Here is a 27,515-nt window from a genome sequence, read left to right on the forward strand (position 1 = left end):
GTTCATCAGTTTCTAAATCACTGTGAGTTTAATGAAAAGCTCATTTTGTATTGCAGTACTGTGATATTGCCAGCAGCATGTGGGGATTATTTGGATTTTAACCAAACTTTAAAGTCAAAGCTTTTAGAAACACACCGCCAGAACCAAACAACATGGCAGATGAAGGAACTGTCCACGGTGCTGAAGGAAAACCTCACCCTCATTTCGAGTCTTAATGGTCAAGAAATGAAGCAGACCTTTATGACTCACTCTGATGACCTTGAATGAATAAAATCCTTGGCATTGGGGTGATGTGCGTTATTTGTATTTGCTAAGTGGGGTCCAGGACTTAATCAGCCGGGACATCCGCCAAATGTCCGCACCAAATCGGTTTCATCCGCAAGTGTGCGTTCCTTCTGCAACATTTCTAAACATTTTTTAACGGCTGGTTTGCAAAACTGAGCAGTGTGCCAAGATAAAAACGAAACTTTGGCCCCGTTTACTTTATAGGAAAAAAAAATGACAGCACTGCCCTCTCTCTCTTGTTGCCTGTTTAGTGAATGGAGGCCTATTGGCTCTGCAGGGAGCTGCTGCAGGTGGTGGCACTGGGCCTGGTCAGCCTCATATTATCCACAAACAACCCAGAGATGATTAAATCACACCTTAACATAGCTCCATATGAATGAAAACCACTTGGCTATTAAGTCTAAAAACGAATTTTGGATGTGAAGGCAAATCAGTAGATGATGCTTGAGGTTTTAAAGCCACGACTGTCTGATGAGAGGAAAGGAAAATCCAATTGCACAGTTAGTCTCATTTATTGTCATTTTATTTTTACCACACAGTTGGTTGAATACAAAGTTGAAAGACTTGAATTTTATGAAAAAATGCTCAGCAACACATGGGATCCCTTCAGTTCCATAGACTATTAACATTAATTACAAAAACAACACAATAAATACGTGCAATAATAATAATAATAATAATAATAATAATAATAATAATAATAATAATAATAATAATATAACTCATTTAACATGGCAGATTGCAAATCAGAAGGAAAATACAAAAGTTTAATTTAAAAAGAAAAAAAAAACAGTGCAATGGCTCACTTTAAAGAATAGGACTAATATGAATAAATAAGAGTTAAAAAAAAAAAATAAATAAGAAAAACAAATCTGATTTGTTGTATTTTGCTTCTTTCAAAAGTTAAAACATTTTGGCCAGCCCAGCCAGTGTGTGTCCATGTATGTGTGTGTGTGTATGTGTGTGCGTGTGTGTGACAGTGCTGATGAAACATACAGTGACAGTCTTTCTGGGCCTTGTTGCCTCGCACTGTGGTCTGGTTGAGTTTTGCATAGATGCGAAACGATTGATTTGCTGGAGAACAGATTCTTTTCGAACAACCCAAGCACATTTTTTTTCTACCTCTCTCTCTCTCTCTTTTTTCAGTTTATCATTTCCTGGTTTTCCTCTTAAGATTTCATCCCTTCTGAAAATCACCCCCCCCCCAACCCCAAATCTCGCGCGTAAAGGCGAGAAAATGTGATGTGTATTTGATTCCTAAATTCATAAAACCACTGATGTCAGCTGTAGGCAGCGATGTAGTGGTAAATGAAGTGGGTAAACTTTGACTTCCAGGCATCAAAATGCAAACAACCACACATAAAAACACAAATAGGATTTTTAGAAAACATTTATAGTTGGAAATTCCCTTTTCCTCATAGGTCATGATATGATTTGTTCATCACATTTTCTCTTATTGATTTCAGCCTAAAACGCTGGATAGATTCTATTGCGCAAAAATAAGACAGGTGGATTGTCCTCCACTACATCCCTGACTATAGCAAACCAAAAAAAAATATCAACTGAGTAAATTTAATGGCTAATGACAACGAGTGAAACGTTTCTCCAGGATGCCTCCGTCCTGACGGGTAAGCTTGTCAAAAAGTGTGCCGTGGATTGGTTGTTGATTGCAAGGGGACGCACTACAGGCTTTTTCTTTTCTTTTCTTTTTTTTTTTAATTGTGAAAAAACGCGTTCAGTTCATCATACATGGGGGCCCGTTCATGGTGTAAGTGCATGTCGTGGTAAGGCAGGACGTTTTCAGAGTGAATGCCGCTCCGGGCCCCTGAAGAGCCAAACACCAGGTTGTGCGCCCCGGTGGGTCTGGAGCCAGGCAGGCCGGAATAATGCATAGAGTAGTGGTACCCCTTTTCGTTGTCGGGGGACGCAGAGCCTTGGTGCTTCAGGGAAAAGTTGCCATTGATGCACAGGGGTGGGCTGAGGGGCCCCTCGTATTCGGGGCTGTTATACTCCGGGGATCCGCTCCCGCCATACAGGGAGTCATAAGCCGAACAGTAGCCGTGCGTCCTCAGCGGGTGCGAGTTCGAGCCCGGTTGGCAGTGGGGACTGGAGAGACGCGCGCACTGGTAGGGGTAGGAATGCATGGAGAAGGAGCCGGAGCCGTACCTGCCCCCGTCCTGACACTGCTGCTCAGTTAAGAAGTTACGGGAGTTCAGCTGCAGGCATCCAGCCACCAGGTTGGTCGTGGGCTGGGAGAGTCCCTTACACAAGGTCTGGACGTAGGACACAAGGTCAGGCCTTTTCCCAGAGCGCAATATCTCCGACAGGGCCCAGATATAGTTTTTGGCCAATCGCAGCGTCTCGATTTTGGACAGTTTTTGCGTTTTGGAGTAACATGGCACCACTTTACGCAGATTGTCGAGCGCAGAGTTCAGGTCGTGCATGCGGGTCCGCTCCCTTGCGTTCGCCTTTATTCGCCGCATCTTGGAGCGCTCGATCCGGGCCTGGGTCATTTTGCGCTTCTTGGGGCCCCTTTTCTTGGGCCTGTCCCCTTCTGTATCCTCTCCGTCGTCTTCCTCTTCCACCTCGTCATCGTCGTCGTCTTCCCCGGCGTGTTCGGAGTGCGTCCGGCTGCCTCCTCTCAGGTCAGACGCGTCCATGTCGTCCTGGGGGTCCTGATCCTCGTCTTTGATCTTGTTGTCCTCGTCTTCGCTGTCCTCCGCCCAGCCGGAGTATTTCTGCACGTCGGGAAGCAGCGAGGGATCACTGAAAAGCCTCGTCAACATTGTGGCTCTGTGGAAGAAAAAAGCAATAGAGGAATTAAAAGAATAGGCCTCTTGAAGCGCAGGAGACGCACATGTTGCCGTTAATAAGAAACAAAGATATTTCTTATATCAGGGAAAAAAAGCAAAACAGGTTCAACTCACTGCTGTCAGCAAACACAAGCGATGAAGATGTATTAATTTATAGGTGAAAGGTCATTAAATCTCAGTAGTTGTATTAACCAGCTGCCACCCCCACGAACGATTTTTGGATTTGAATATTATTACATCGACTGAAAACAAAAAATAATCAGAATTTTCTTCAGGATAAATAGTGTAAATATGGATGATATAAAAAATGGAGAAAGAAATCAACCCTAAAGCTGTGCTCTGGGCTACAGCCAGACGGATCCCCTTTTAATTCCCTGCTGTCATCCGTGTGCCCTGTCGCGTCCTTTCGCAGCGGGTCCCAGCGGCAGGGGCCACATTACAGGTCCCATGGGGGCCCCCACTTTCACTCCTCCTGACGCCCATATACACTTCCTGGCTACATTCCAGCACTATTCATCCACACCATACACCTCTCGTCAGAGGAGGAGGCGAAAAGGATTTTTTTTTTGTTTTTGTTTTAATGATTAAATTTATAGGCTGGAGCTGGGTTTTAAAGTCGCGCTGATTATTAAATTAAGTCTCATTGACGTATCTTTATTCATACCATAAAACAAATATCGAGGAACTATTTTAAAGGCACGTCCTGGAAGCCTGGAATCAAAATGAAAATATCAAAAACGTAAAAAAAATAAAAATAAAAAAAAAACATCAGTTGGATTAGATATACTAATGATTTAAAAAAAAAAAAATCTACAAAAAACAGCACAAAAATATTAAATGATGATAATGTTTTTAAAGATTGCGTATATTTTATGTTAAAATAGGCACATTTTTAAATATATTGCACAAAAATACCTAAAAATCACCTATAATGAGTCATATTCATATACTACATAAAAATACTAATAAAGCAATCCAAAAATAAACTGATCAGCCTACCACTTGATAAGTAAATGCAGTTCCATTCCAGAAAAAAAAGGCTACAGAGAGAGACGAGGTGATCTTTGACAGCTTCAATAAGCCTCCATTGGCTTCCTCCCTAACATGTTTCACATCCCATCTATTATTATAGTGGAGCAGGAGATAGACTCGCAGCCCATGGTTAAGGTAGGCTGTGATGGTTGGTTAATTATCTCGGGGGGTGTGCCAGGGGCAAAATCTAGTTTTTAAATCTCAGGCTCAGGAGGTTTGCTCAATTAGAAGCAAAAAAAAAAAAAAAAAAAAAAACACACACAACAACGTTTAATTAACAGACCATGCAGTTACACGAAATAGATTTCACACATAATTCAGTATGCAAGAGTGCATGATTTCAAAGCACTTTTAGCCAGCGATAACCCTTTACAGATGGAAATCGCTTGTATCCTTTTAGCCCTCGTTAAATATAAAAACACATTTCTGGAAACACAAATATCCTTTCTGGCAAATAACATCCCCCCACCACCACCACCACCACCATCACCATCAACCAAAACCATCGCGTTTGCATCACTGTCTCTGCAAGGTATATATATATTTAAAAACAAAAAAAAACATCTTATACCCAGATAGATTGTTGAAGATTAAAAAAACGCACAGAGATAAATCGTGGTGCACACTGCCTGTCACACTCAATGGCGTTGTCCCACCCTTTCATTTGCTCCGAGATTGAACGTGCAAATCATCGACAAAATCATCAATAAATCTCCCATTAAGCTCGAGGACGTCCTTCGCGCAGGCACCGGAGCTCAGATCGCAATCTTCCACCGAAATTCCCATCTGATGCTCATTGTCTTTTGTTTCTCTGAATCAAGGTCCAGACACAGGAATCTCTAAATCTAATTAGTGTCCGATATGATCTATTTACAGCTTGCTGCTGTTATAAGAGGCTACTCCACGGATCAGGTCTGCCCCCCTGTAAATTCTCCTGGAAAAGAAAACACACACACACAAATAACACACCAGCGCGAGGGGCACGCATGGCTGTTTTTGTGACTCGTGGGTAATATTTGATCTTTTTTCTTTTTTTTCAATCCAGGTAGCGTTGGATGTCAAAAGTTGAAGGGCACGACGGGAAACAGAGGGGGCGAGAGAGAGAGAGAGAGATAGAGAGAGAGAGAGGAGGGAGAGGAGACGCGTAAATCCAATAAACTGACAAAACATGGAAACACAGTAAATGTCCACGAATGACATTTTTCTCAGAGTGGGTTTCAAAGTGTGCCATCACCGGATTTAGACACTGTAAACATCCTACATGTCGTGGATCGATCCGAACATATACCCAAAGTCACAAACCCAAACAGTGGGAGTCTAAGCTATAGATTTCCATATGGATTCCTGCCAGTGCGCTTTCATTTTTACAACTATAGGCCCGTGCGTAAAAATGAGCCATAATTAAAGATCTTATTAATCTGCTTCATTAGATTAAATTTCTCCTCCATTTTGGACCTCAGCATCCACATTTTCTTTCTTTTTTTTTTTTTTTTTTTGTTGTTGTGTGTGTCTTTTCTTTTTGTGGCTGCAAGTGTTGTTTATGTTCCAACTTACCTTGGCTCGAGCTCTTCACAAGGGATGGGAGGAAGGAAGAAAAAAAAAAAGTCGCTTGAGTTTCAGACCATCTTCAGGGACCGTACCAGAGCGAACCAACGCTCCTCGTCAGCGTGTAGGTGCAGGCAAGGAAGGCAATGTAAGATGCAAAGGCAGTGCGTGGCTTCTTTTCTTTTGCTGATGGGTTTGTTTCAGTGTGGTTTCTCCGCCAGAGCGCGCGCAGGACTAACCGGAGCCTGCGAACGGTCGTGCGTCTTCTTGAGCGTCTGTGTGTATATGTGTGTGAGATGGAGTGAGTGAGTGAGTGAGTGAGAGTGGATGTAACGTATGTATGTGTGTATGTGTGTGTGTGTGTGTGTGTGTGTGTGTGTGTACGCGCGTGTGGTAAAACTGTGTGAGCTACCGGGGACGAGGGTTACATACCAGCTACGGCTGTGATGCCAGCGCCCATATGGCTGGCACGTCACCGGCAAGAGCCATCACATGAGAGCCCGGTGATTGACATGCGCCCGCATTCGGAGAGATTTGCCCTCCCGGGGGATGAGAGAGAGAGAGAGAGAGAGAGAGAGAGAGAGAGAGAGAGAGAGAGAGAGAGAGGAGGAGGTAGAGGAGGAGGTAGAGGAGGAGGAGGAGGAGGAGGAGGGCCGCGCCATCTGTCACCGTGCTAGCGCTCACACACCCAGAAAAAAAGGAGGAAAAAACAGAAGAGAGGGAGAAAATAAAATGGTGGAACAACAAAACTCATCAGTGTTGACCTGTGCTGTTGCTTCAAGGGATGCGGGGCTATTTTCTTATCAAACCTGAGAATTTCCCCAGTCATCTGCCAAAGTCACTTGTCAGCGTGTAATGCAATTTAGAAACACAGATATCCCTGCAACCACCGGGAGACCGATTGTAGTGATATTAAGTGACAAAAATAAAATTAGGAAGCCCATATGGAAATGTAATATGTGACACATACGCCCCTGCAGTAAGAGTGACGCCATATGTGATCTATAGAGGAAATACTCATAGTGGAAATTGTAATTGGTGTGACTTGAATGAATTTGTACATGTTATGTATTATACAGAAAAGAAATGGACATACACACACGTTTTATGGGCTATGCTTTATAATATATGGAATCTTTACGAGTCCTTTTAGGTTTCAGATTGAGTTTATGCACATATGTTTCATATTTGGGTACATTGTTTTATAGTATTATTTCTACAGTATTTATTTATGTGTCCATATTTACATTGACTCTGTTTTTATCCCATGACTGACGATGTTGGACGATTACATGTGTTTTCACTGAGGAGGGTGAAAAACTGATTGATTGTGATGATTGTATGCAAGACATATGGTAGAGATATTGTGTTAGTTTTGAATAGAAAATATTACAAAGGTAATATAACGCCTGTACTCAAACAATACTAATTTACAGTCATGGAAAAAATTATTAGACCACCATTGTTTTCTTCGATTTCTTGTTCATTTTAATGCCTGGTACAACTAAAGGTACATTAGTTTGGACAAATATAATGATAACAACAAAAATAGTTCATAAGAGTTTAATTTAAGAGCTGATCTATATCCATTTTCCATGGTTTTCTTGATAATAACCAAAATCACTTCAGTTCTTACATCAGTAGCTATGGCATTGTACTGCCAAAAACAGTGCTTTTAGGCATTCCATGTTTTCTTTTCTGTCTGTTTTAGTCACATGATACACACAGGAGTTAGTACTTGATTGCATAACCATTGTTTTTGATGACTTTTGATGACTGTTTCTGTAGTATTTATTTATGTGTCAATAGGTGAAATTATTACAATTTCTAATAGACTAGGGTTTTATTTTTTGTCTTTGTAGATGTTGGCACTTATGTGGTTATATTAAAAATATATAGGCCTGTAGAATGTATTGGGTATTATATGTAAACATACAGATTTGACATATATTTTTGCAAGTGATATTTACATTAACACTTTGTCATTTCATTGTACACATATTTCATGTAAGGGTATTCAATATGTGTACATTTACTGCATTTATAATAATAAAATCCATGTTAATAATATAGTGATTACCCCTTAGGCCAGCCATAAAGTGTCTAAGGATTAAAATAATGTAGCATCATATACATTAAGTGGGATAAACACTGACCTCTGGCCATGCAAGCTCTGCTGTAAAATTATGTACACAAACAATTAATTATCATCTTTAATGCAGTGTATTCTCAAGTTATCAGTTTGAGAGGATAATACCATAACACTGTATACATTTTATAATGAAATTACACTAAATAACCCCTGTGCAAATGAAAGGTGCAGGATTTACCCTCCATCACATCTCCGGTTCAGGAGAAGGGTGGGCGGAGGGGGATGGGGATGCATTATAAGTGCATTAAGGCCATGGAACAGAAGGCATATTGTTTATTTATTTACCTAATTGGATCAAATTATGCTTCGATGTATTCAGAGGAACGACAACCTAAACCAATTGTGATTTGCTCTGACTCTTGTGGGCACAACACCGGGTGCAGATGACCCACTTGCCAAAGCTGCAAATGAGTCAGATTAAAAGGTATAATATTACATAGGCTTCTGCTGCATGTATGGTGTTTGTGTGTGTGGACCCGTGCTCATGTGGTGAAGTGTGAAGATCCAGCGTTAGTGGCTGAATGTGTGAGGAGTGCCAGGCTGCTGCTGCTGATGCTGCTGATGCTGCTGGTGTTTCCACTGAGCGAGGGGCACCCGCAGGGGCAAGCATCAGAGAGAGAGGGAAAGCGACATAGAGACACAGTGAGAGACACTGACAGGGAAATTGTGTGAGACCCAGGTGTGCCAGCCCACTAGGGATGTATGAAAAATGAGGAGGAAGGAGGGGTGTAGTGGGAGATGACAGGGAATTGGTGCTGGTAGGAGCTGGCAGAGGTGCCCAAGATTTAGAAGGAGGCATGTTGGCATATCAGGGGCACAGATATGAGAATTCCTCACCAGCAGGAACCTGCTTAGGGGTCGGATCATGTGGATTTTTTTTTTTTTTTTTTTTTTTTTTGAGGGTCAATGCAGACACTACTCATTTGTAATCAAGGAGACTAATGGCTGATTTGGAAATGACAATCCGATTATTAAGTGTTGTGCTTCTGAATTAAAATCTGTTCATTTTAACTCACCTGAAACACACATGAAATCAGGTAAATTTGGCAAAAATAACAAATAGTTTAATGGTTTGACATGTTAATTTACACCCAGTTAGTGGCACATGTTTTAAGGTCAGATAGAGCTGATGTATTTTATGTTTTGTTTTAGCCACATGCTTAACACAGAAACTAAAAGAACGTATTTGGTCTCAGACATCTTCTGCTATAACCCAAACCCAAAACTGAGCCACCTTAAAAGGATAAAGTGTGAGCATCAGAAAAATAAACTACAAAATGTAACTGAACACCAGTAGTGACAACAAGGACAGAAATACAAGGCAGATGTCTCATTTTTCTCTAGGAATGACCACATGACACAACGCAACAAATCACTGATGGACATACAGTGACTGATAATGTGTAACTAAGCAGGTTTCCAAATGTCCATTGTAAGCATAGCAAAAGTCACTTATTAGTCTGTACATTATAGCCTTAGAGTAAATTCAGCACAAACTAAATAAAGTACAATTCAGTGATAAATGAACGAATATTCTTTTTTCATTTCAGTGTTGACAGACTATCACTCATGACGTGTAACCATGCCCATTGATCCGTGGGTAGGATATTAATGGTGACCACCGTGAGAGAGGTGGTTGAATCCAAGCCAAACTAGCGCATTTTTAGATTAAAGCTTCGGGAGGCACTATATTTTTGCTGTCACTGGATAGAATAACCTTTTAGCATATTATAATTCAAGGGGTGTGAGAGGAAACAAGACTTCTGCACCTTCTCTGGACTCTGTTTTCATCTCATGACAGATGATTTTGGATGATTACATGTCTTTTCACTGAGGAGGATGAAAAACTGATTGATTGTGATGATTAAATGCTATAAAGATTCAACGATATGCAAGGTACGTGGTAGAGGTAGAGATATTGTTTTGATTTTGAATAAAAAATGTTTCTCAGGTAATATATATATATAGCACCTGTACTCAAACAATACTAACACACAGCCATGGAAAAAACTAGACCACCCTTATTTTCTTCACTTTCTTGTTCATTTTAATGCCTGGTACAAATAAAGGTACATTTGTTTGGACAAATATAATGATAACAATAAAAAATAGTTCATAAAAGGTTAATTTAAGAGCTGATATCTAGACATTTTCCATGGTTTTCTTGTTAATAACCAAAATCACTTCAGTTCTTCCATCAATATCTATGGCATTGTACTGACAAAAACAGTGTTTTTAGGCATTCCATGTTTTCTTTTCTGTCTGTTTTAGTCACATGATACACACAGGAGTTAGTACTTGATTGCATAGCTATTGTTTTTGATGACTTTTGGTGGTCTAACAATTTTTTTCCGTGACTGTATACAAAATTGAAAGCAGGAATTGAGGTAGTTATTAAGTTTTAGTGCTAAACCTTGTTCATTATAGTCGAATTATTCATGGAACATTTATCCCAGTGTCAAAGTGGCAAAAACCACTTCTTTGTGCTCAAAAATTTAATTCGCTGTGCTCAAAACAACATTCCATTGTCCATCTTTATATAAATTCACACACAGGAAATGCATGAGGAAGGTGTGTATTTTCAATGTAGGCATTTTCTCTAATTAATTGAACTGGTTAAGTGGTAAAGAAGATAATGATACCAATAATTGCAATACAGCTATTGGATCCGATAATCTGCCAGGCTGATAATCTGGCAACCCCTAATCCAAACCACTTTTGTGTGTCTGCTCGCCGCATTGTGTCCATCCCAGCTCAGAGATCTCTCTATTTAGCAGACATTAGTGGAGTTAATGTGGGAGAAATGAGCATGATGACCACCAAGTCCAACTTGGCACAAGGAGACCCATCAGACTGAGGGAACAGGGACCAGGAGGCTGAGAAATAGCTGATAGAAGCTCTTCATGTCCTTGGGCCTGGATCACCCCTACATCTCCTCCGCAACCACAACTGAGGGATCATTTGGGGGGTTGCGGGGTCATCCCTGGGGTCACCAGTAGTGTGGCAGCTGTGGCTAGGGAGCCGTGATGCTGCACATTCACTAATGTGCCTCATCCCTTATGGGACGAGGGGATGGTATCCTGGCACCACCCCAAACTATGGTGGGGTGATTGTGTTTGTGTATGTGTGTGTTGAAGGGGGAAGCAGCAGGGCATCAAGCTTCACCGCCAGCCAAATTGGTGCCCTATCCTACCTTGGCTGCACTGGGGAGCGAGGGAGATGCAAGGGCTGCAGCCACGGGAGCTGCTGCTTCTCAACAAGTCCCAACCAACCTTCAGGTCACCTTGCCAAAGTAAATGCTAAATGTCAACAGCATGGCTTTAGCCAGCACCGGGCTCAAGGCAACTCCAATTTGGGAGGCTTTGATGTAATATTGAAACGCTGGAGGAGAGCTTGTTTGGAATTATGATATTTAAGAATGACTTTGCATCCTGTTTGTATGCGGATTAGTCTTAAGTAAGGGCCACCTGCTTTGCTTTTTTTTTTCCACAGGCTAAATGCATGCAATCAAAATGCAAAACCGCACTCCTTCCCCTTTAAGAAATCAAATTCTCCATCACTCTTTTTTCCTCTACAGTCAAGTGACACCCAATAGCCTCTCAAAGTCATCAAGCCACACCTCTGTATCTTTGTCATCTCCCCCCCTCCCTTCCTCTTTTTCTCACTGTCAGACATGTGAGGTGATGACCTGCACTTCACTTGTCTTTCTGGAAGAATTGCAAACTTCTGCTGGCACAAATATGAAATACAGCACACACAAAAACACACACACACACACACACACACACACACACACACACACACACTCACACATGGACCCTCCCACCCCCACCAGACTCCCGGACCCCAGCTGCACTCTCCTCTCTCCAGCCCCCTAATTGCATATGCACAAATGCAAATGCCTATTAATTAATTACTTGACTAATTAGTGCAGTGGTATTTTAGAGCGATAAATCAAGTGGAGATGGGGCCGAGGACGGAGGGGCAGGAGGAGGGCTGCGTGGAGCATCAACAATGAACCCACACCAGAGGGAGTACTCCTACTGTATAAGTCCTATGTGTGTGACTGTGTGAGAGCATGCCGTGAAGAGGATGTGGAGCTTTCTGTGAAGTGAAGCACCATTTAAAGCTGCTGAAGAGAGACGAAGAAGAAGACTGAACAAGGTGAGTACTTTCTGTCTGGGAAGCACAGAAACAGAGCAGAAGAGGAGGTAGGTTGCATATGAGATATGACTTCTGCTCTGCCAACTGTGTTGTTTCCTGGCATGTGACCAAGCTTAGATGCTCATTGCACCTATTTCCACAAAGGAGAACCCATCAGATACATACTATGACTGCTCCTACTGATGCATATTTATACTGATATTGTAAACCGTGTACAATAGTTCAATGAGCATAACAGTTGGCATTGTTTACGCAGTGATACTGATGTGATAATTGTGGCATCTGTGATTGGGAGGTGAATAATTCTGGCAGCTCTGGAAAGCTGTGTATGAGTGTGTGCGTGGGTGTGTGTATTTGCGTGTGCCTGTAGGTGTGCCAGGCCCCCACCATAGGTACCCGTGGAGATCTCCGGACTGAAATATTCATTCTTGTTTGCTCGCCCAGACAGTGTGGTCCTAATTGCAGCATCAGAAAGCTCCACCTCTCCCTCTCGTCTAAGCTTGGCTGCAGCAGAGACGAACCTCATCTGGGAGCAGGATGCCTGTGTAAGTATGTGTGTTAACCATGTGTGTGTGTGTGTGTGTGTGTGCTTGTACATCCCATCCTAGGGAGTGGAACTGCAGTCGGATGGCTCACTTTTCCCTCACTTTCTCGCTCATTCACAAATAACAGCGCACAAAAGCTCATTTTCACGCAGTCAGTCTTTCAAATCCATTCATTTCATCTTCTGGAGCGTCACGTTTGTGTGTGTGTGTATTTCAGCTTCATGCCTCATTCACTCTGCTCGAGTTTGGGGCCACTATTGATCTCTCTGTCAACATGTCTGTCTGTCTGTCTGTCTGTCGGTGGGTCTGTCTGTTGATCTGTCAGTCCGTAGGGTGTGTGTATATATGTGTGTGTGTTGTGAGGCTCTAGAGTTTTTCATCAGTTCCCGTGCCAACCCAAGCCATGCCTGGCCAAGCTGAACCATCTTGTGGGATTTTTGGCTTTTAATTATAGTAAGAGAGGATTAATTATGGCAGTGGAAACAAGGGGCCATGCATTATTGATGCTATGAGTGAAGGGCTGGAGGGGGTAGAGGGTGCTAATTAAATCACTGCCCTACTGCCACGTCCTCCTCTGTCTCTGCCTCCACCATGTCTTCCACCTGCTACATCTCCAACACCTCACCCTACTTTACTCCACCCACCCATACATATATGTATACATAGACACTCATTGTATAGTCACACAAACACACTGATCCCCGTTGATTTTGATGTATGCCTCATTAAATTTGCAAAACAAAACTCAACCATCCTTACCTTCTCCATCATCTCCATCACTTCTCCTCTTCCCTGGCCCCTTTCTGGATCCTGGTCATGCATCCATCAGAAAAGTGTCCCCTTTTTATGAGTTCTCTCCACTTTTGTCTCAGTTCACATGCAGCCCCTTCCTCCACTTGAGAGCTATACTTCATCCATCTGTTGAACGTCCCTCTGCGGTGACAGGTTTTTATATTTGCTTTCATTCTAAATGAGCACCTCAGTTTCAATTTGAGCCCGCATCAGGGAAACTCTTCTCAAGGAACACTCAATGAGCCAGTGGTGGAGGCAAATGTGTCGAAAGGCTGCCATCTATTGGAAATTACATGCAACTTTTATTATTTTTACACAACTATCTGTGTTGAGAGCGTTTGTCAAGGCTGTCTGTTACTTTGCCTTATCAAAAAAGGTCACATAAGTTGAAGGTTTTGCAAAGTTCAGTCAAGTACAAATACAATTATGCAACATATAAGTAAGATTTTTGAAGAGGGGCAACCTAGAAACCTATCTAGAGCATGAGAACCAATACACCAAGAACATTTTTATCTATTTATTTATTTACTTAGAGTCCCTATTAGGTGTTTCCTCAGTAAAAATTATATTTCCTGGGATACACACAGAAACAAGCAAGTTATTCAGACATTATTAACAACAGTTGACAATAAATGATCAAATGTAAGAGCAATATTTAGGTCATACACAGATTAATAGCACAAAAAATTAAACAAGACGTTCAAACATTTCATTAAAGACAATAACCAATAGTAAATAAATTGACATAAGGTTAAACTATATATTTCGTGCACAGTTTATTGTCACATCAGTACAAGCTTCTTCAATGAAATAAGGAACTGATTCCTGGTTCAGTGATAGTAGTTTGCAGTATTTACTTAATAAAAATAACTTTTCCAGCACAATCATATGCATCCTAAACTGATTTATATATGAATATCAGCTCTTCTTAATTACAAAGCTGCTCTTGATATCAAGACGTACGTACATGATGCAAATAAAGTGTCAAGGATCAACAATGTAAAAATACTCATTAAAAGTACTAATGGAACGATGTGAAAACACTCCATTACAAATAAAAGTTCTGGATTTAAAGCCTTATTTAAGTAAAAGTATGTATTATCAGAAAAAGCTACTTGTGTGCTGTGTTTTTGGATTCATTTTATCAATACATTTATGTCTACGTTACATTTTGTTGATGTAGATGTTTAAAAGTTATTATAGGTGTGTATTGTTGCTGTCTATCTCTAAAAGGTCAACTTTTCAGAAAATAAAAAACAAAACAAAACAGTAACTCCAATTGTGTTTTTAAAGAGTTTATTATGCTTAAGAAGGCGTTGAATTTAAGGCCAATCCATAAAGTAAATATTTCATCCTTTATTTATCACAAGAAGACAAAGTCATTGAGAAAACTGTATCTTAGCTTTCAGACAATAGTTGTGGAGTAAAAAGTACAGTATTTGTCCCTGAGATATGATGGGGTAGAAGTAAAAAGCTGCAACAAAATGGAATGGTAAAAGATTGCACCTCTTCATATGTACACAGTCTAGCCAGAAAATGTATTTAACTGCACAAAATAAAAAAAATAAAAAATCCTTCTGTAAGATAAATACAGTAGTAATTACTATATTTCAATTCTTTAATCCAAACTGATGCAATGATAATCAACCATCAGTTTGATAGAGAGCATAAAGACTGGACTGTGTTTCAGTGGAAAAAGGTCATGTGGTCTGATAAGTACAGAATGACCCTCTTCCAGAGTGATGGACTCATCAGGGTGAGAACAGTAGCATATGAAGTGATTACCCATCATGCCTAGTGTCAACAATACAAGCCTGTGGGGGCAGTGTTATGATCTGGGGTTGCCTCAGGTGGTCAGATCTGGGTTCATTAAAGTTATATGTCCAAAAAATGATGGAAATAAATGTGATACTGTATAAACTTCCTGAAATTATGCCATGGTGTTATATATTAGAGTGGACAACACTGCTTTTAACTAACACAAATACAGAACTTCAGCAGGTAGTGTAGCAAAAATACATTTAAAGTAATAAGTAATGATATGAAGTATTTATTATACACATTGTATGGACAAAAATACCAGATCACATTATATATACAGCTTGTAGGACTTCCCATTCCTGCTAAATGAAAATATTTTCATGATAAAAATGTGAAGTTAATTATCACAGCTCATTATCACAACACACCGTTTTACCATGTTAAAGTCTAATTTATTTAGTGTTTTAATCTTTACATTGTGTTTAGTTGTCTGATATGAGTCACTATTAATTTATGGCATTTATTCATTGTTTACATTGTATTTTTATTGCATTTTATTGTATTAAGTATATTATTTAATAGTGTTCAGTATATTATTTTATAGTATTCAAAAGACCAGGGACAAAGACTGCAAATTAGCTGAAGCTAGATGTCTTATATGCATCACGTTTTCCCTTTGGTGGCAATGCTGTATGTACCATCCCTGTTTAAAAATAAATAAATAAATAAATAAATGTTCATGTCACTTGTTGTCAATAATTACCACCATAAATGTAAAAAATGATGTTATTTTTTAGGCCAAAGGCGTTTCTTCTATGACACAAGACAGCGACTTGTGGCTGAAAATGATTATTTACAGTCAGAACATGACAAATATTTCAGAAATCTAGAGACAGAAATTTTAAAATAATTATAATGGCACAAAAAAAAGTCAATATTGAGTAAAAAGTAAGTAAAAAATAAATGGTGTAGATGACATTATAGACAAAATTAACTATAAAGAATAACATTTTTATTGGAAATATATTTATTGCAATAGAAACAAAACATACCATAGTATTAGAGTATATATTTATTTGCTTAATATTCAACAATATCAGCTGGAGTGGGTATCTATAATCTATTCAGCTTAGTTCTAATTTGCTCTGTCTTGACTTCAGTGAATCACACAGGAAAACCCAGATGTAATTTCACTAAAATAACAGCAGATGGCGCACATGCATCCTTCTGAGGCTAAGCAAACACCTCACTTGTATTTTACACTACATTTGCCAAGAAGTAGAGCCTTTCAGGTGTGTGTGTGACTATAGATGTCCACACTGATCAGTCCCAGGTTACTGTGTGATAGTGTGTTATATAACGGGATGAAAAGTGATGAGTGACGACTGAAATAAGGCATTGAGTGACAGGCAGCGCCTCTCTTTACCCCCTCCGCAGACTTACCAGGACACGTGCTGTGATGGCACAAAGCCTCTCTGTGATCCTGATTAATGGAATGTTTCACCTTTTACAGCGATGTTTGTCCCTGAAATCCCCTGCAAAGGTATCGGCTTATTACAGACGCAGCACCTGGCAGGTAGAGAGAATTAGGTAGCCTGGAAGGGAGGGGTTTAATATTTATTTCAGTGCACACCCAGAATGCACTGGGCCTTTACAGCAGGTCAGGTGTCATCTGTAGGAGGTCTGTGAATAGACTCCATAACAGGGAGGTTTTTGTGAGGTCATGACCGATGTCCTGATTGGGACTGGATTAAATTACACACTTTTCTCCAGTCTTTCTTTGGCGCTGACATGGAGTGTCTCTAGTTTACGTATGTGGATGTATATAGACACACATTTTGTACACCACGTCCCTGCTTGGAGCTGAGGTTTTCACTGATCCATGTTGAGCTGTTTTTTTTCTCTACTTCTACTGACATGTGGATTTAATGACGCAACTGAAACTGAATCTATAAACACAGTGATGCAGAATAAAAATAGAGGTAGACACATGTGCACGTAGACATAGATAGGTAAATAAACATAGCCAGAGACAGATACATTGTAACTGTCATTGCACAGTCATACTTTGTACAATAATAAAATGAAATTGGAGAACTGTCCCATGTCAGTGCAGAAAATACAGGCATGCAATAATGGCAATATAAAAATATAGAGAAAGTAAAATATACGATTTGTACAGTGTACATTCATTTAAATTGCACATGGTTCACTGATGCTAAATAATCTGGTTACCTGGATATCTGGTTTGATTATAGATGTAAATAATGCAGATAGAGACGGGGAGAATATGCAAAAGATGTGTCAAAAATAATAAACTGAACACTGGAGACATCGTTATTACACTGCAAAAATCCAAATCTTACCAAGTGTATTTTTCTCATTTCATGTCAGAATATCTCACCACACTTAAAATAAGACATAATCACCTAAAGAGTAGCTTGTAACTGAGATATGAGAACTTATTTTTAGACAATAGATCTTGAAAATCTTATTTCAAGAAATCTCACCAAGATAATTTTCATTTGTTTCATTGGCAGATTTTTTTTGCTTGAATTAAGCAAAAAAAAAAAAATCTTGAATTAAGCAAAAAAAATCTGCCAATGCGACAAGTGAAAATGATCTTGGTAAGATTTCTTGAAATAAGATTTTCAAGATCTATAGTCTAAACATAAGTTCTTATATCTCACTGAAAAGTTACTCTTAAGGTGATTATGTCTTATTTTAAGTGTGGTGAGATATTTTGACTAGAATTTAGGAAAAATACACTTGGTAAGATTTGGATTTTTGCAGTTCTACCTGAAATGCACATGTAAAATTAAAGTAAAAGAATGAAAAACTTTGATATGATATGTTCTTCCTAGGTCTCTTTATTTAAGTGCAAATCACGCTCCGAATCACTCGTGCTAATTTATGTATTTCACTTGCACATTATACTTACATCCATTTGGATTTTGCAGCTTTAACATAAACAACTAATAATGTTAATGTGATGCATATTTATCAGACAGACTTTAATGGAACGAGCATTATGCGCACATCTAAGTTTATTTATGTATTGTCAATAAATTCAGTCTCACATGCATAAGAAAGAGGTTTAACGTAGAAATATGTAGTTCATTAAGTTATTGAACCGTTTAATCTAAATGAATGGAAACTATACATGCAATAAAGATACATAATAAACTATTTTTGATCTAAAAGTTCGAGTTAAAGGAGTTTGATGCAATTTTGTGAATAAGACCGTGTAAATTTTGTGTTTAACTATGTCTAGCTGCGCTTTGTCAAAGCTTTGTCAGTGTCATAATCCTCACAAACCAAAGACGAGACAATCCATGTCATGTCTGAGATGTGACATTTCTTGCATTTTCACCGTTAATTGCTTTCATTGCATTGTTTGTTAAAATATTCATCTTCTGCATACTTCAGGATGCTGTCCAAGTTCACTTTTTAATCCACCCTAACCTCCGGCTGATCCTTTTGGAGCTGTCGATGATGATGCCCAGACAAAACAACTCCCTGGAGCAAATATCGTTGGATTTACCCCAACAACAGAATGTGTTGTCTGAATTTTTTAAAATCTGATTTACTGGTGTCCTAAATCTGACTTTCTGGTGCTCTAATCTAGCCAGTATGTTTTATACAGCATGTTGTTTATGCTCTTAATAGAATGTAATGCAAAGGATTTGTAAAATTGTTTTATATGCTTTAATATGGATTAAATTTAACAACGTCCAGCGCCTTTTATGTAGGTTTTTTTTTTTTATTTATTTTTTTTTTAAATTGCAATTGAATGCATCATCCTATGTGATTATATGTTTACTGTGCAAACCTTGCATTTGCTGGACCAGAAGACAATACTGATGTTTAATTGTTTCTTTCTTTCGGTCATATTTGCAGCTTCTAAGTAAAAAAACTAATAGAAGAATGTGAAATTACTCTGCTACAAGTAAAAGTTCTGCATGCATAACCTTATAATAGTATGCATTGTCAAAAAATGTACTTAACCCTTTCATGCACGAATTATGAGAACCTTAATCAAAATTTTTTCCTGAGTGTTTTTATTCCTCTTTAGGCATGGAAAAAAAACAATGTGATAGAAAATTTTCTTCTGAAAAATAAATAAAAAAATAAAATGAAATAAATAAAATAAAAATAATTTATTTTTTTTAAATACATAAAAAAAAGTAATAATGACAAAAAAAAAATTCTTATTAACCTATTTTTCATGGAGTTGCAAAAATATCCGTTCAGCTGGACACCACACGTTTAATTTTTGACACACAGAAACATGTATTTACTGATAAACTGCGTGAAAACTGTGGGGAAGGCTTGTGATTCTGGGGGTTTATCCTCAGGAGAGATCTACACAATGTTACCAATTCATGTCAGAAAAGACATGTAGTGTCTTAAAACTTTAGTAAAGAAATGTGTAAAAAAAAAAAACAACAACAAAAAAACAAAAAAACAACGAAAAGAACAACAAAATCCATGAATATACAAGAGAACAGCTGTAGAATAGCTGTCCACTGTAGTGACCACTATGCATGAAAGGGTTAAAGTATTTCAACTTTGCATTTGCTTAAACAGAAGATGACATTTGTGCATAATCTTTACTTCATTTTGGTCATATTTGCAGCTTCCAAGTAAAAATACTAATTGAACAATGTAAAATTACTTTGCTACAAGTAAAAGTTCTGCGTTCATAACCTTAAAAAATGTACTTAAAGTATTCCAACCTTGCATTTGCTTAAACAGAAGATGACATTCACGCATAATCTTCGCTTCTTTTCGGTCATATTTGCAGCTTCCAAGTAAAAAAAAAATAATAGAACAATATGAAATTACTCTGCTACAAGTAAAAGTTCTGCATTCATAACCTTATAATAGTGTGTATTTTCAAAAAATGTACTACAAGTATTCCAACTTTGCATTTGCTCGAACAGAAGATGACATTTGTGCATAATCTTTACTTCTTTTTGGTCATATTTGCAGCTTCCAAGTAAAAAAAACTAATCGGCCTATGTAAAATTACTCTGCTACGAGTGAAAGTTCTGCATTCATAACCTTAAAAAAATCACTTAAAGTATTCCAACCTTGCATTTGCTTCAACAGAAGATAACGTTTGTGCATAATCTTTACTTCTTTTTGGTTATATTTGCAGCTGCCCACTCTCTTTTTGGATTCCTTTTCCTGCAGCCTGGAGAACAGAAGCAACAGCATCATATGAAACATATCTATTCAATGGAGAATAAAGAACAAACATCTCTGATTCATAAAAAGAAACTTTTCATCACCTCCCGGTCACGTCTTTTAACAGTCAGTCAATTGACAATAAAATTACTCAATCACTCCTTTAATTAATTAAACAGTGGAGTTCTGTGGCTTTCAGATCCAGCCTCATTAAACAGAGCTTATTACACATTCCTCGTGAAATATTGTGCAACTCCTTACGAATACACTACAAGTTATGAAACCAAATTGGAATTAAATCAAATAGCAGGCAGCCACCAGAAAAGGTTTAATTTTCTTGAGAAATCCTTAGACAGTCTCCATTTTGTTGGACTTGTCAAACTTCCAGGAACCTTTCAGAGTCATGTGCAGGATGGAGTGTGACAACGGTATGTGAAGACTTTTGCACATAAACACTAGGTCAGAGTCATGCAGCTCTAAATAAATGAGAATAAATAGCATGTCAGGACTAGACTCTTAGTGGCCTGCAGGATAAATAGACTTTAATGTGTTTCTTAAATCTGTAAGTGGCAGTTTTATTCCTACATAGTCACACACACCTTGACCTTCAGCTCTATGATGCATACCAAGCCCCTCCAGACACCTTTCTCCTCCTCCTCCTCTTCCTCCTCCTTCTCTACCACCACCACCGCTGCTGCTATCTCCTTCATTTCAGCCCATGCCAAAGCTAAACTCTGCCCCGAGGCCAAATCCACTGCTTTCCACTGTCCAAATCCCTCTGCCATGTGAGTGAAATAACAGCAAGACCCTGAAAATAGCATTGGAACTGCCCTTGTCTGTCTGTTCCCTCACCTTCCCACGCACTTCCATCTATTTTAATTTCATAATCTTTTATGTTTTTTTGGGTTTTGTTGCCAACGTCCTCCTATTACCTTTTGTTTCATCCTCATTCAGCTGTTGTAATTGTCACTGACTGTTCACTTTGTAACAACTGTTCTCAAAGGTGCCATAAAAATAAAGTTCTTATTCTTATTTTTAACTCTGCTGTTGTGTTACGTTCCAGAAAGTGCACAAGAAAGTACTTTTTTCCTCAAGGATCCTGTACTGTACGCAGGTTTAAAAGTGTTTTAATGGGATTTGGCTCAGATATTGATAAATCTTCCTTGAATAAAACTCAGTGGAAGCTGTGAGCATATGACTATGACAGTGAAACTCATTGTTGAGTGTGCGGCCCCTCAGCACCATACACTCTATAAATCTACTGATGTCAGTAGCATGAGCTTAGCTGCTGGATCCCGTGTACATTTTCCCTCCATGCATCACTCCACATGTTTATCCTTCCTTGCTCTGCCTCCCTCCCTTCTCCCTCTCGCGGCATAAATCTCTCATTCACAAATAGAGGCCAAAAGAGGCTCAGCTGATGTGATGAGATTATTATTTTTTTTCTGATTACAAATCAACCTCAGCTTAGATAGACAGAAAAACACAGCCCTGTTACACCCTCCTACCCCATCCCCTTTTTCTCTCCTCCCCCTGTTAGCTGTGACTCCTCCTCTCTGTCCTCAAGTCCACGCCTCTTTCAGGATGTTAGCCCCTCCCCTCCATCTCCTACCCAGCCCACTTCTCTCTCCCTCGCAGCCAGATCAAGAGAAGTCCGTCATTCACTCCTGCTGCACAGGTTGTGAGGAAGGGGAAGGAGAGAGTGAGAGTAGAAGAGGTAGCAACTGCTGACGAAAAACCAGGACAGACACAGAAGAGGTGACAGAAGACAGAGTCCTGCTGGTGTTTCCTTTTTTTTTTTTCTTGTAAGTGAAGAAGAGTGTGCAGGACTGAGGCAGGAGAGATTCTTCAGGTTTGGGACTACCCAGCAGTGGGAGGTTCCTCCAGGGAGGTTATAGTGATCTTCAGCAGAGACCCCCTCCTCTTCAGTGGGAGCCAGACCCCCCCGGGATCCACAGCCATGGAGCCCTCCGTGTCGACCGAGGTCGAGGGGGAGGCCAAGGAGAGGAAGAAGATCCACTTTGCTGTTCCAGCCTCTGCACCCACCAACCTGGACCCCCGGCAAGTGGAGATGGTGAGCAGGCAGTGGACAGACCAAAGAGAAACACACTTTTAGAGCTCTTCACACAGCTGAAATATGTTATCAGTCAGTGGGCTTTTACACTCAATCAAAGAAGGGACCTCATTTGTTATCATGACATGTTGTATCATTTATCTCCAGCTGAAACATCCTTTCTCTGCATCACTTTTTCTACCTGCTTTGTGTCATTTTTGACACGTTTCCTATGCAGCGCTGGCTGTACTCATTCTGTGCCACATGCTTGAGAAATTATGATGACATTTCCCTCTCTCTGTTTCCTCATGAGATTAGTGCCTTGCTGTCTCATCTCATCTTGACCTGTTAGAAATGTGACATTGACATCAAAGTCATTATCTTGACTCTGAGGCAAGTTTGGGTCTTTTGTAACTCATCAGCAGCCACAAGCCCTTGACATTTTGCTGATCAGAGAGCTGCGACTGTTAATAATTACTTTTTTTTTTGTCTTTGGCTGTGTGTCACTCTCTCTGAGCGTGAGTGACCTCTGTCATCTGAGCTTTGCCGTCGAAACCCCTCACGACTGACTCAGCATGCATGTATCGTTCTGAAAAACCTACAGTTTTAGGCATGCAAATCCTTCTTATTGGCCCTAATTCTTGTGGCTCATATATTTAGAAAGTGGGCCAAAGTAGGGATCGGCTGAAGCTGAGGTATATTGAGGCCAATGGCTCGGCCCTCCTGAGAGTCTAGGAGGAGATGGGGTGAGAAAGATGTGAAATATGAAATAAAGACACAAAGAGAAAGACACACAACCTGATCTCTGGGTGCACCTCACCAGGGTCAGCCCTCGTGGTGACTGTCCTTGTTTCACAACTTGTTTTTAAGAGTTTTAATGAAGTAGAAGGTCCTGCTGTCATGCTCTGTACTTCCCTTGAGTGCTCTTCATATGCTCCCATAATAAGTGAGTGCAGGCAGAGCTGTGTGTTAAAGTATTCCCTCAAGTAAAGAAAAAAGAAAGGTAATTGCATTTTCCCCAAAGCAGTCTTTAGCTTCTTAATGGTACAATTATATTCTAATCAAACACATTTTTCTCATCATCTTTCTTACCCTATCTATCAGCATCTACTCTCTTTCTCACCAGCTTTTTTTTTTTTTTCAGTGTAAAGTTAATGAAACACTTCAGATCTTCCCTTGAACCTGTTACTGAACATATGACTGGATGTCCTGCTAAGATGTAAATGTTTTGTGAGACTTCAACTGACAGTAGTACATGAACACTTGTTCTCCCCCTCCCCCTCTTATCTTGCCCTGTCATTGCGCTCTGATCCCTATCATCTCTTCCAAGAAACCACAGGATATCAATGTACCATATGTGAACAGCTCCCTCAGTTTGTAAAATTTCACTCACTTCCTTTTTGCTTTGGGGAGGGCCTTATTTCTCAATCACTTTATGATAAAAAAGCTATATTTAGGTTGCCAGTACACCCTTGAGCTTGCTTCTCTGTGTTGTATCAGCTTGGTCCAGTCCATATCGGGTTAGTTTTCTGCATATGATGCCTACTTTCAGATGAGGATTGTTTGTATATGAGTCTGTGCAGGTGGATAAATACTGATTGATGCAACAAATGTGCAGAAGGATACATGGGAAGAAGAGTTTGTGGGTTTTTTTTGATTAGTACCAGATAACTCAGGGCTGATGGGAGTCTCTAAGGATGAGTGGGTGAAACAGGGGTAATGTTTAACAACACTCATTTCATTCCTTTCCCCTCCCACGGCAATTACATGGCCCACAAGTTTGTGTTTGCTAATGAGTTGCAGCCACTGTACCAACTATTCCTCCAATATGTTACACAACCATTTACACCATATTGTTATTTCCAATGGCATTTAAAGCGTAAAACCGCTATCGACTGAACTGCCGGGGCTTCGCTACTATGGAAACGGGCAGCACAACTATGTCACCCGGCGCTCCCCCACGGCTGGCATTCAAAAGGTCAACTTTAATGGACAGCTCCGTCTACCTTGACACTTAGGTTGTTTACATCGGAGCCTGAATATATACGTGTGAGCGCTCTTTTATGGGTTAGGTGTTAATGTGAGAGATGATAGCGTTCCTCCCACACAATGAAATATGGTGCATTGTGTGAGAAAACAAGAGAATAGCAAGTTTTGAGACATGGTTCGGCTACATTTACGTCACTTTTTTAGTCTTTTATCGAGAAAGGTCCTCTCAGTATTGTCTTCTTTTCGCTCTACCTGCTCAGAGCATCCTGTTACTCACTCTTGAATAGTGTTTTACACCCCAAAGACCTAAACAACTGCTGGCAACTAAAAGCACCTACTGATCTAAAATGTTCAAAAACCAGTAATCGTATCAATGCATGTAAATAATTCAGGCAAAATGTAGTTTCTCAGTTTTTCAGTGGCTGGACATTTAGTAATGAACTTGTAAAGGCCTTCATTTTCTGCAACACTGATTCACCAATAAAACCCTTGTAGTTCAATAATAACAGTGGTTGTAGACACTTTTTTTTGTTAATGAGTCTGAAAACCTTTGAATTTACTCTGAGCTTTAAAGAACATCTATATGATCAATAAATCATATATATAATATATATGTACTATATGTACTACCTATACTTATACCTCTATAAAAATGACAAATGCACAGAATAGCATCATAATAAATGGTAATAACCCAACAAGGAAAGGTTCAATATAGATAAAAACCCATTAGAAGGTCACCACAAAAATAGTTTCAGGTCTTTAAAGGTTAAATAATACTGTTTAGCAGAGGCGATTTCTCATAGACTGCAAGGGAAGCTCGGCTTCCCCTAAAATGACGAAAATTAAATTGTTAAATATGTTCGGTTGTGTTGACATTTCATTGACTACAAATGTGTTAGAACACGTTCATCTCAAAGACGAGTTCGTTCAGAATCAGCTTTATCTCAAATCAATGGACTCAATGTTGTTCACTTCTCATACATTCCCGTTGCGCTGTTTTCTCATACGATCTCTGCTCAGTGCATTTGCCCGTAGACGCTCAGCGTCCATGCACTTCAGTGGGACTGAGTGGACAGTTTTTTTCTTTGCCTCAAAACTGGACGGTAATTGGATAAATGCCACGATGTTGTCCCACCCCCGGACACTCGGTATCTCTGGGGGTGAATGGAGCTGTGGGCGAAGCTCGGCCGGGCTGGACACTGGGCTTCCACGTGCTGATTGGAGGATCAGTCGAAAGGCTGAATCCCGTTTGATTGACAGCTATTTTGAGATCTACTCCTTCACTTGACAGAGTTCAGTTTAATACCGTCGCGCATTCTGCTGTGAAATGGAGAGAGAAACCACTACGAAATTACTTGTTTCTTGCACTGTGAATAAAACATACTCATTGTGCTTCCTTGTTTCAATTTAACATAATTTCAACGTTTTCTTGTTTAGTTGGTACGATAAGGTCACTGACCATTTTCTTAAAAAGGAACGGAGGGACGAATTTATGTTTAAATAACTTGACTTTTTTTTTAATGTAAGCTGACAATGAGCTTCCCCTGTCTGAAAGACGAGCAGCCGCCACTTCTGTTTAGTTATATTTACATTGATACAGTGTTGGAATATGATAGGTTACAAAATAATCTAGGTTCAATAACTGCTTTAATAACTACATTGAAGCAAAGTCTGGCATTTAATTACTTTTCTAATAGGGTAAAAAACCTGAAATATTCCAAAAATACACATTTCAGTTATCAGTACAACCCCCACAACTGTACTCCCCACTGATCACTGCTGAACTTTACAATAAACTCTTAACTATAATTTGAGTTAAAGGTACAATTTGCAACATGTTAGCAGACTTCACTTTAAGCTAACTGTTGCTAGTGTTATACAGTGTTGCAAGCAAAGAACACAGGCAATGAAGAACTTGGGAGTAAAAGTTGACATTTTGGTGAAGGCACCAAGATGACCCCTTTCCTTTGAAAATACTAATGAATGAACGCAACTTGTTTGTCTTGTATTGACTAGAGCTTTGTTCAGTTTTTCTCCTAATTATAGCTTTTAAGATGGACGAATTCCTGCTGTAACAGAAATGGCTAAATTACTAAAATTCTTCAAATGTACAACATACACACCTTTTAGATTGGAATGTTTTCATTTTATGGCATGGTCAACATAAAAATGGCAAGTATGATCTTCACAAGTCAATACAAACACAATACAGTAAAAGAAAATTATACTCAAATAGACATACAGTCACAGAAAAAATTATTAAACCATCAAAAGTCATTAAAAACAATAGTTATGCAGTCAAGTACTAACTCCTGTGTATGTCATGTGACTAAAACAAACAGAAAAGAAAACGAGGAATGCCTGTTTTTGTCAGTACAATGCCATAGCTATTGATGAAAGAACTTAAGCAATTTTGGTTATTATCAAGAAAACCATGGAAAATGGCTAGATATCAGCTCTTAAATTAAAACTCTTAAGAGCTGTTTTTGTCGTTATCATTATATTTGTCCAAACAAATCTACCTTTAGCTGTACCAGGCATTAAAATGACCCAAAAAACTGAAGAAAACAAGGGGTGGTAGAATAAATTTTTCGCAACTGTACTACACATGAGCATTCCCACAAAACTGTATCGTCTTTGTAATCACCAACATTTTTACTAGTGTGTGTAATTAATTGCAATTACATTCATAAAACTGTCATATGCAACACTGTCATGTGCTAAGTTGTTGTTGTGCTCAAAACAACAATAAGAAAGCACATGGCAGTGTTTACCAACCCTGTAACCGCACTGCACACACCAATCCCACGGACTTTGCCAGTGATGTAGGGTAATGTGCATAATGGACAGAGATTAGGGTCATGGTACACACGGCAGACGTCATATCGCTGATTCCCTCCAAGTCTGCCTCCCTGTGGACTCGATAAGCACAAATCTCTCTATATCTATCCCCTCTCTGAAAAAAGTCTACTCCAGTCACTTATTACAGTTAATGAAGACAAACTGTACTAAATGGAATAACAATTGCTTCCAAATACACAGAAAATAAACTTAAGTGACAATGAATAATATAGATACAGATTTTTCTTGATGAATCACCAGGAGGAAATTCAATAATGCAGCACAAAATGGGATGAAAAGGAATTGGAGGTGAATTTTCATATTAGGCCGATCTATCTCAGTGAATA

General features: G+C 39.3%; 2 protein-coding genes across 8 annotated transcripts in view; one reads left to right on the forward strand and one right to left on the reverse strand.

Moving 5' to 3' along the window:
• Positions 1-790: 790 nt before the first annotated feature.
• Positions 791-6,109, reverse strand: LOC115424710 (neurogenic differentiation factor 2-like). Of its 3 annotated transcripts, none has more exons than XM_030142108.1 (2): positions 5,685-6,109; positions 791-3,078 (listed from the first exon to the last, which is right to left on the reverse strand). In XM_030142108.1, exon 2 carries the CDS (start codon positions 3,069-3,071, stop codon positions 2,001-2,003), a length of 1,071 nt encoding a protein of 356 aa, XP_029997968.1. In that variant the 5' UTR covers positions 3,072-3,078; positions 5,685-6,109; the 3' UTR covers positions 791-2,000. The 3 variants fall into 3 exon arrangements, with proteins under 3 accessions (XP_029997968.1, XP_029997967.1, XP_029997969.1); XM_030142107.1 differs by lacking the exon at positions 5,685-6,109 and adding an exon at positions 4,787-5,609; XM_030142109.1 differs by lacking the exon at positions 5,685-6,109 and adding an exon at positions 4,098-4,651.
• A 15,800-nt stretch (positions 6,110-21,909) lies between these two features.
• ppp1r1b (protein phosphatase 1, regulatory (inhibitor) subunit 1B) overlaps positions 21,910-27,515 on the forward strand; it is a 61,620-nt gene continuing 56,014 nt past the window's right edge. For 4 of the 5 annotated variants that reach the window (XR_003936045.1, XM_030141142.1, XM_030141143.1 and 1 more), the window contains exon 1: positions 21,911-22,356. Coding sequence is in view for 4 of the 5 variants with exons in the window: in XM_030141142.1 (XP_029997002.1) it covers positions 22,243-22,356 (114 nt within the window). In the remaining variant the exon portion in view is untranslated. Of the gene's footprint in view, positions 22,357-27,515 lie in introns of all 5 variants that reach the window. The other variant, XM_030141144.1, reaches the window with a different exon arrangement.

Source organism: Sphaeramia orbicularis, chromosome 8, assembly GCF_902148855.1.
Source record: "Sphaeramia orbicularis chromosome 8, fSphaOr1.1, whole genome shotgun sequence".
NCBI classification, from domain to species: domain Eukaryota; kingdom Metazoa; phylum Chordata; class Actinopteri; order Kurtiformes; family Apogonidae; genus Sphaeramia; species Sphaeramia orbicularis.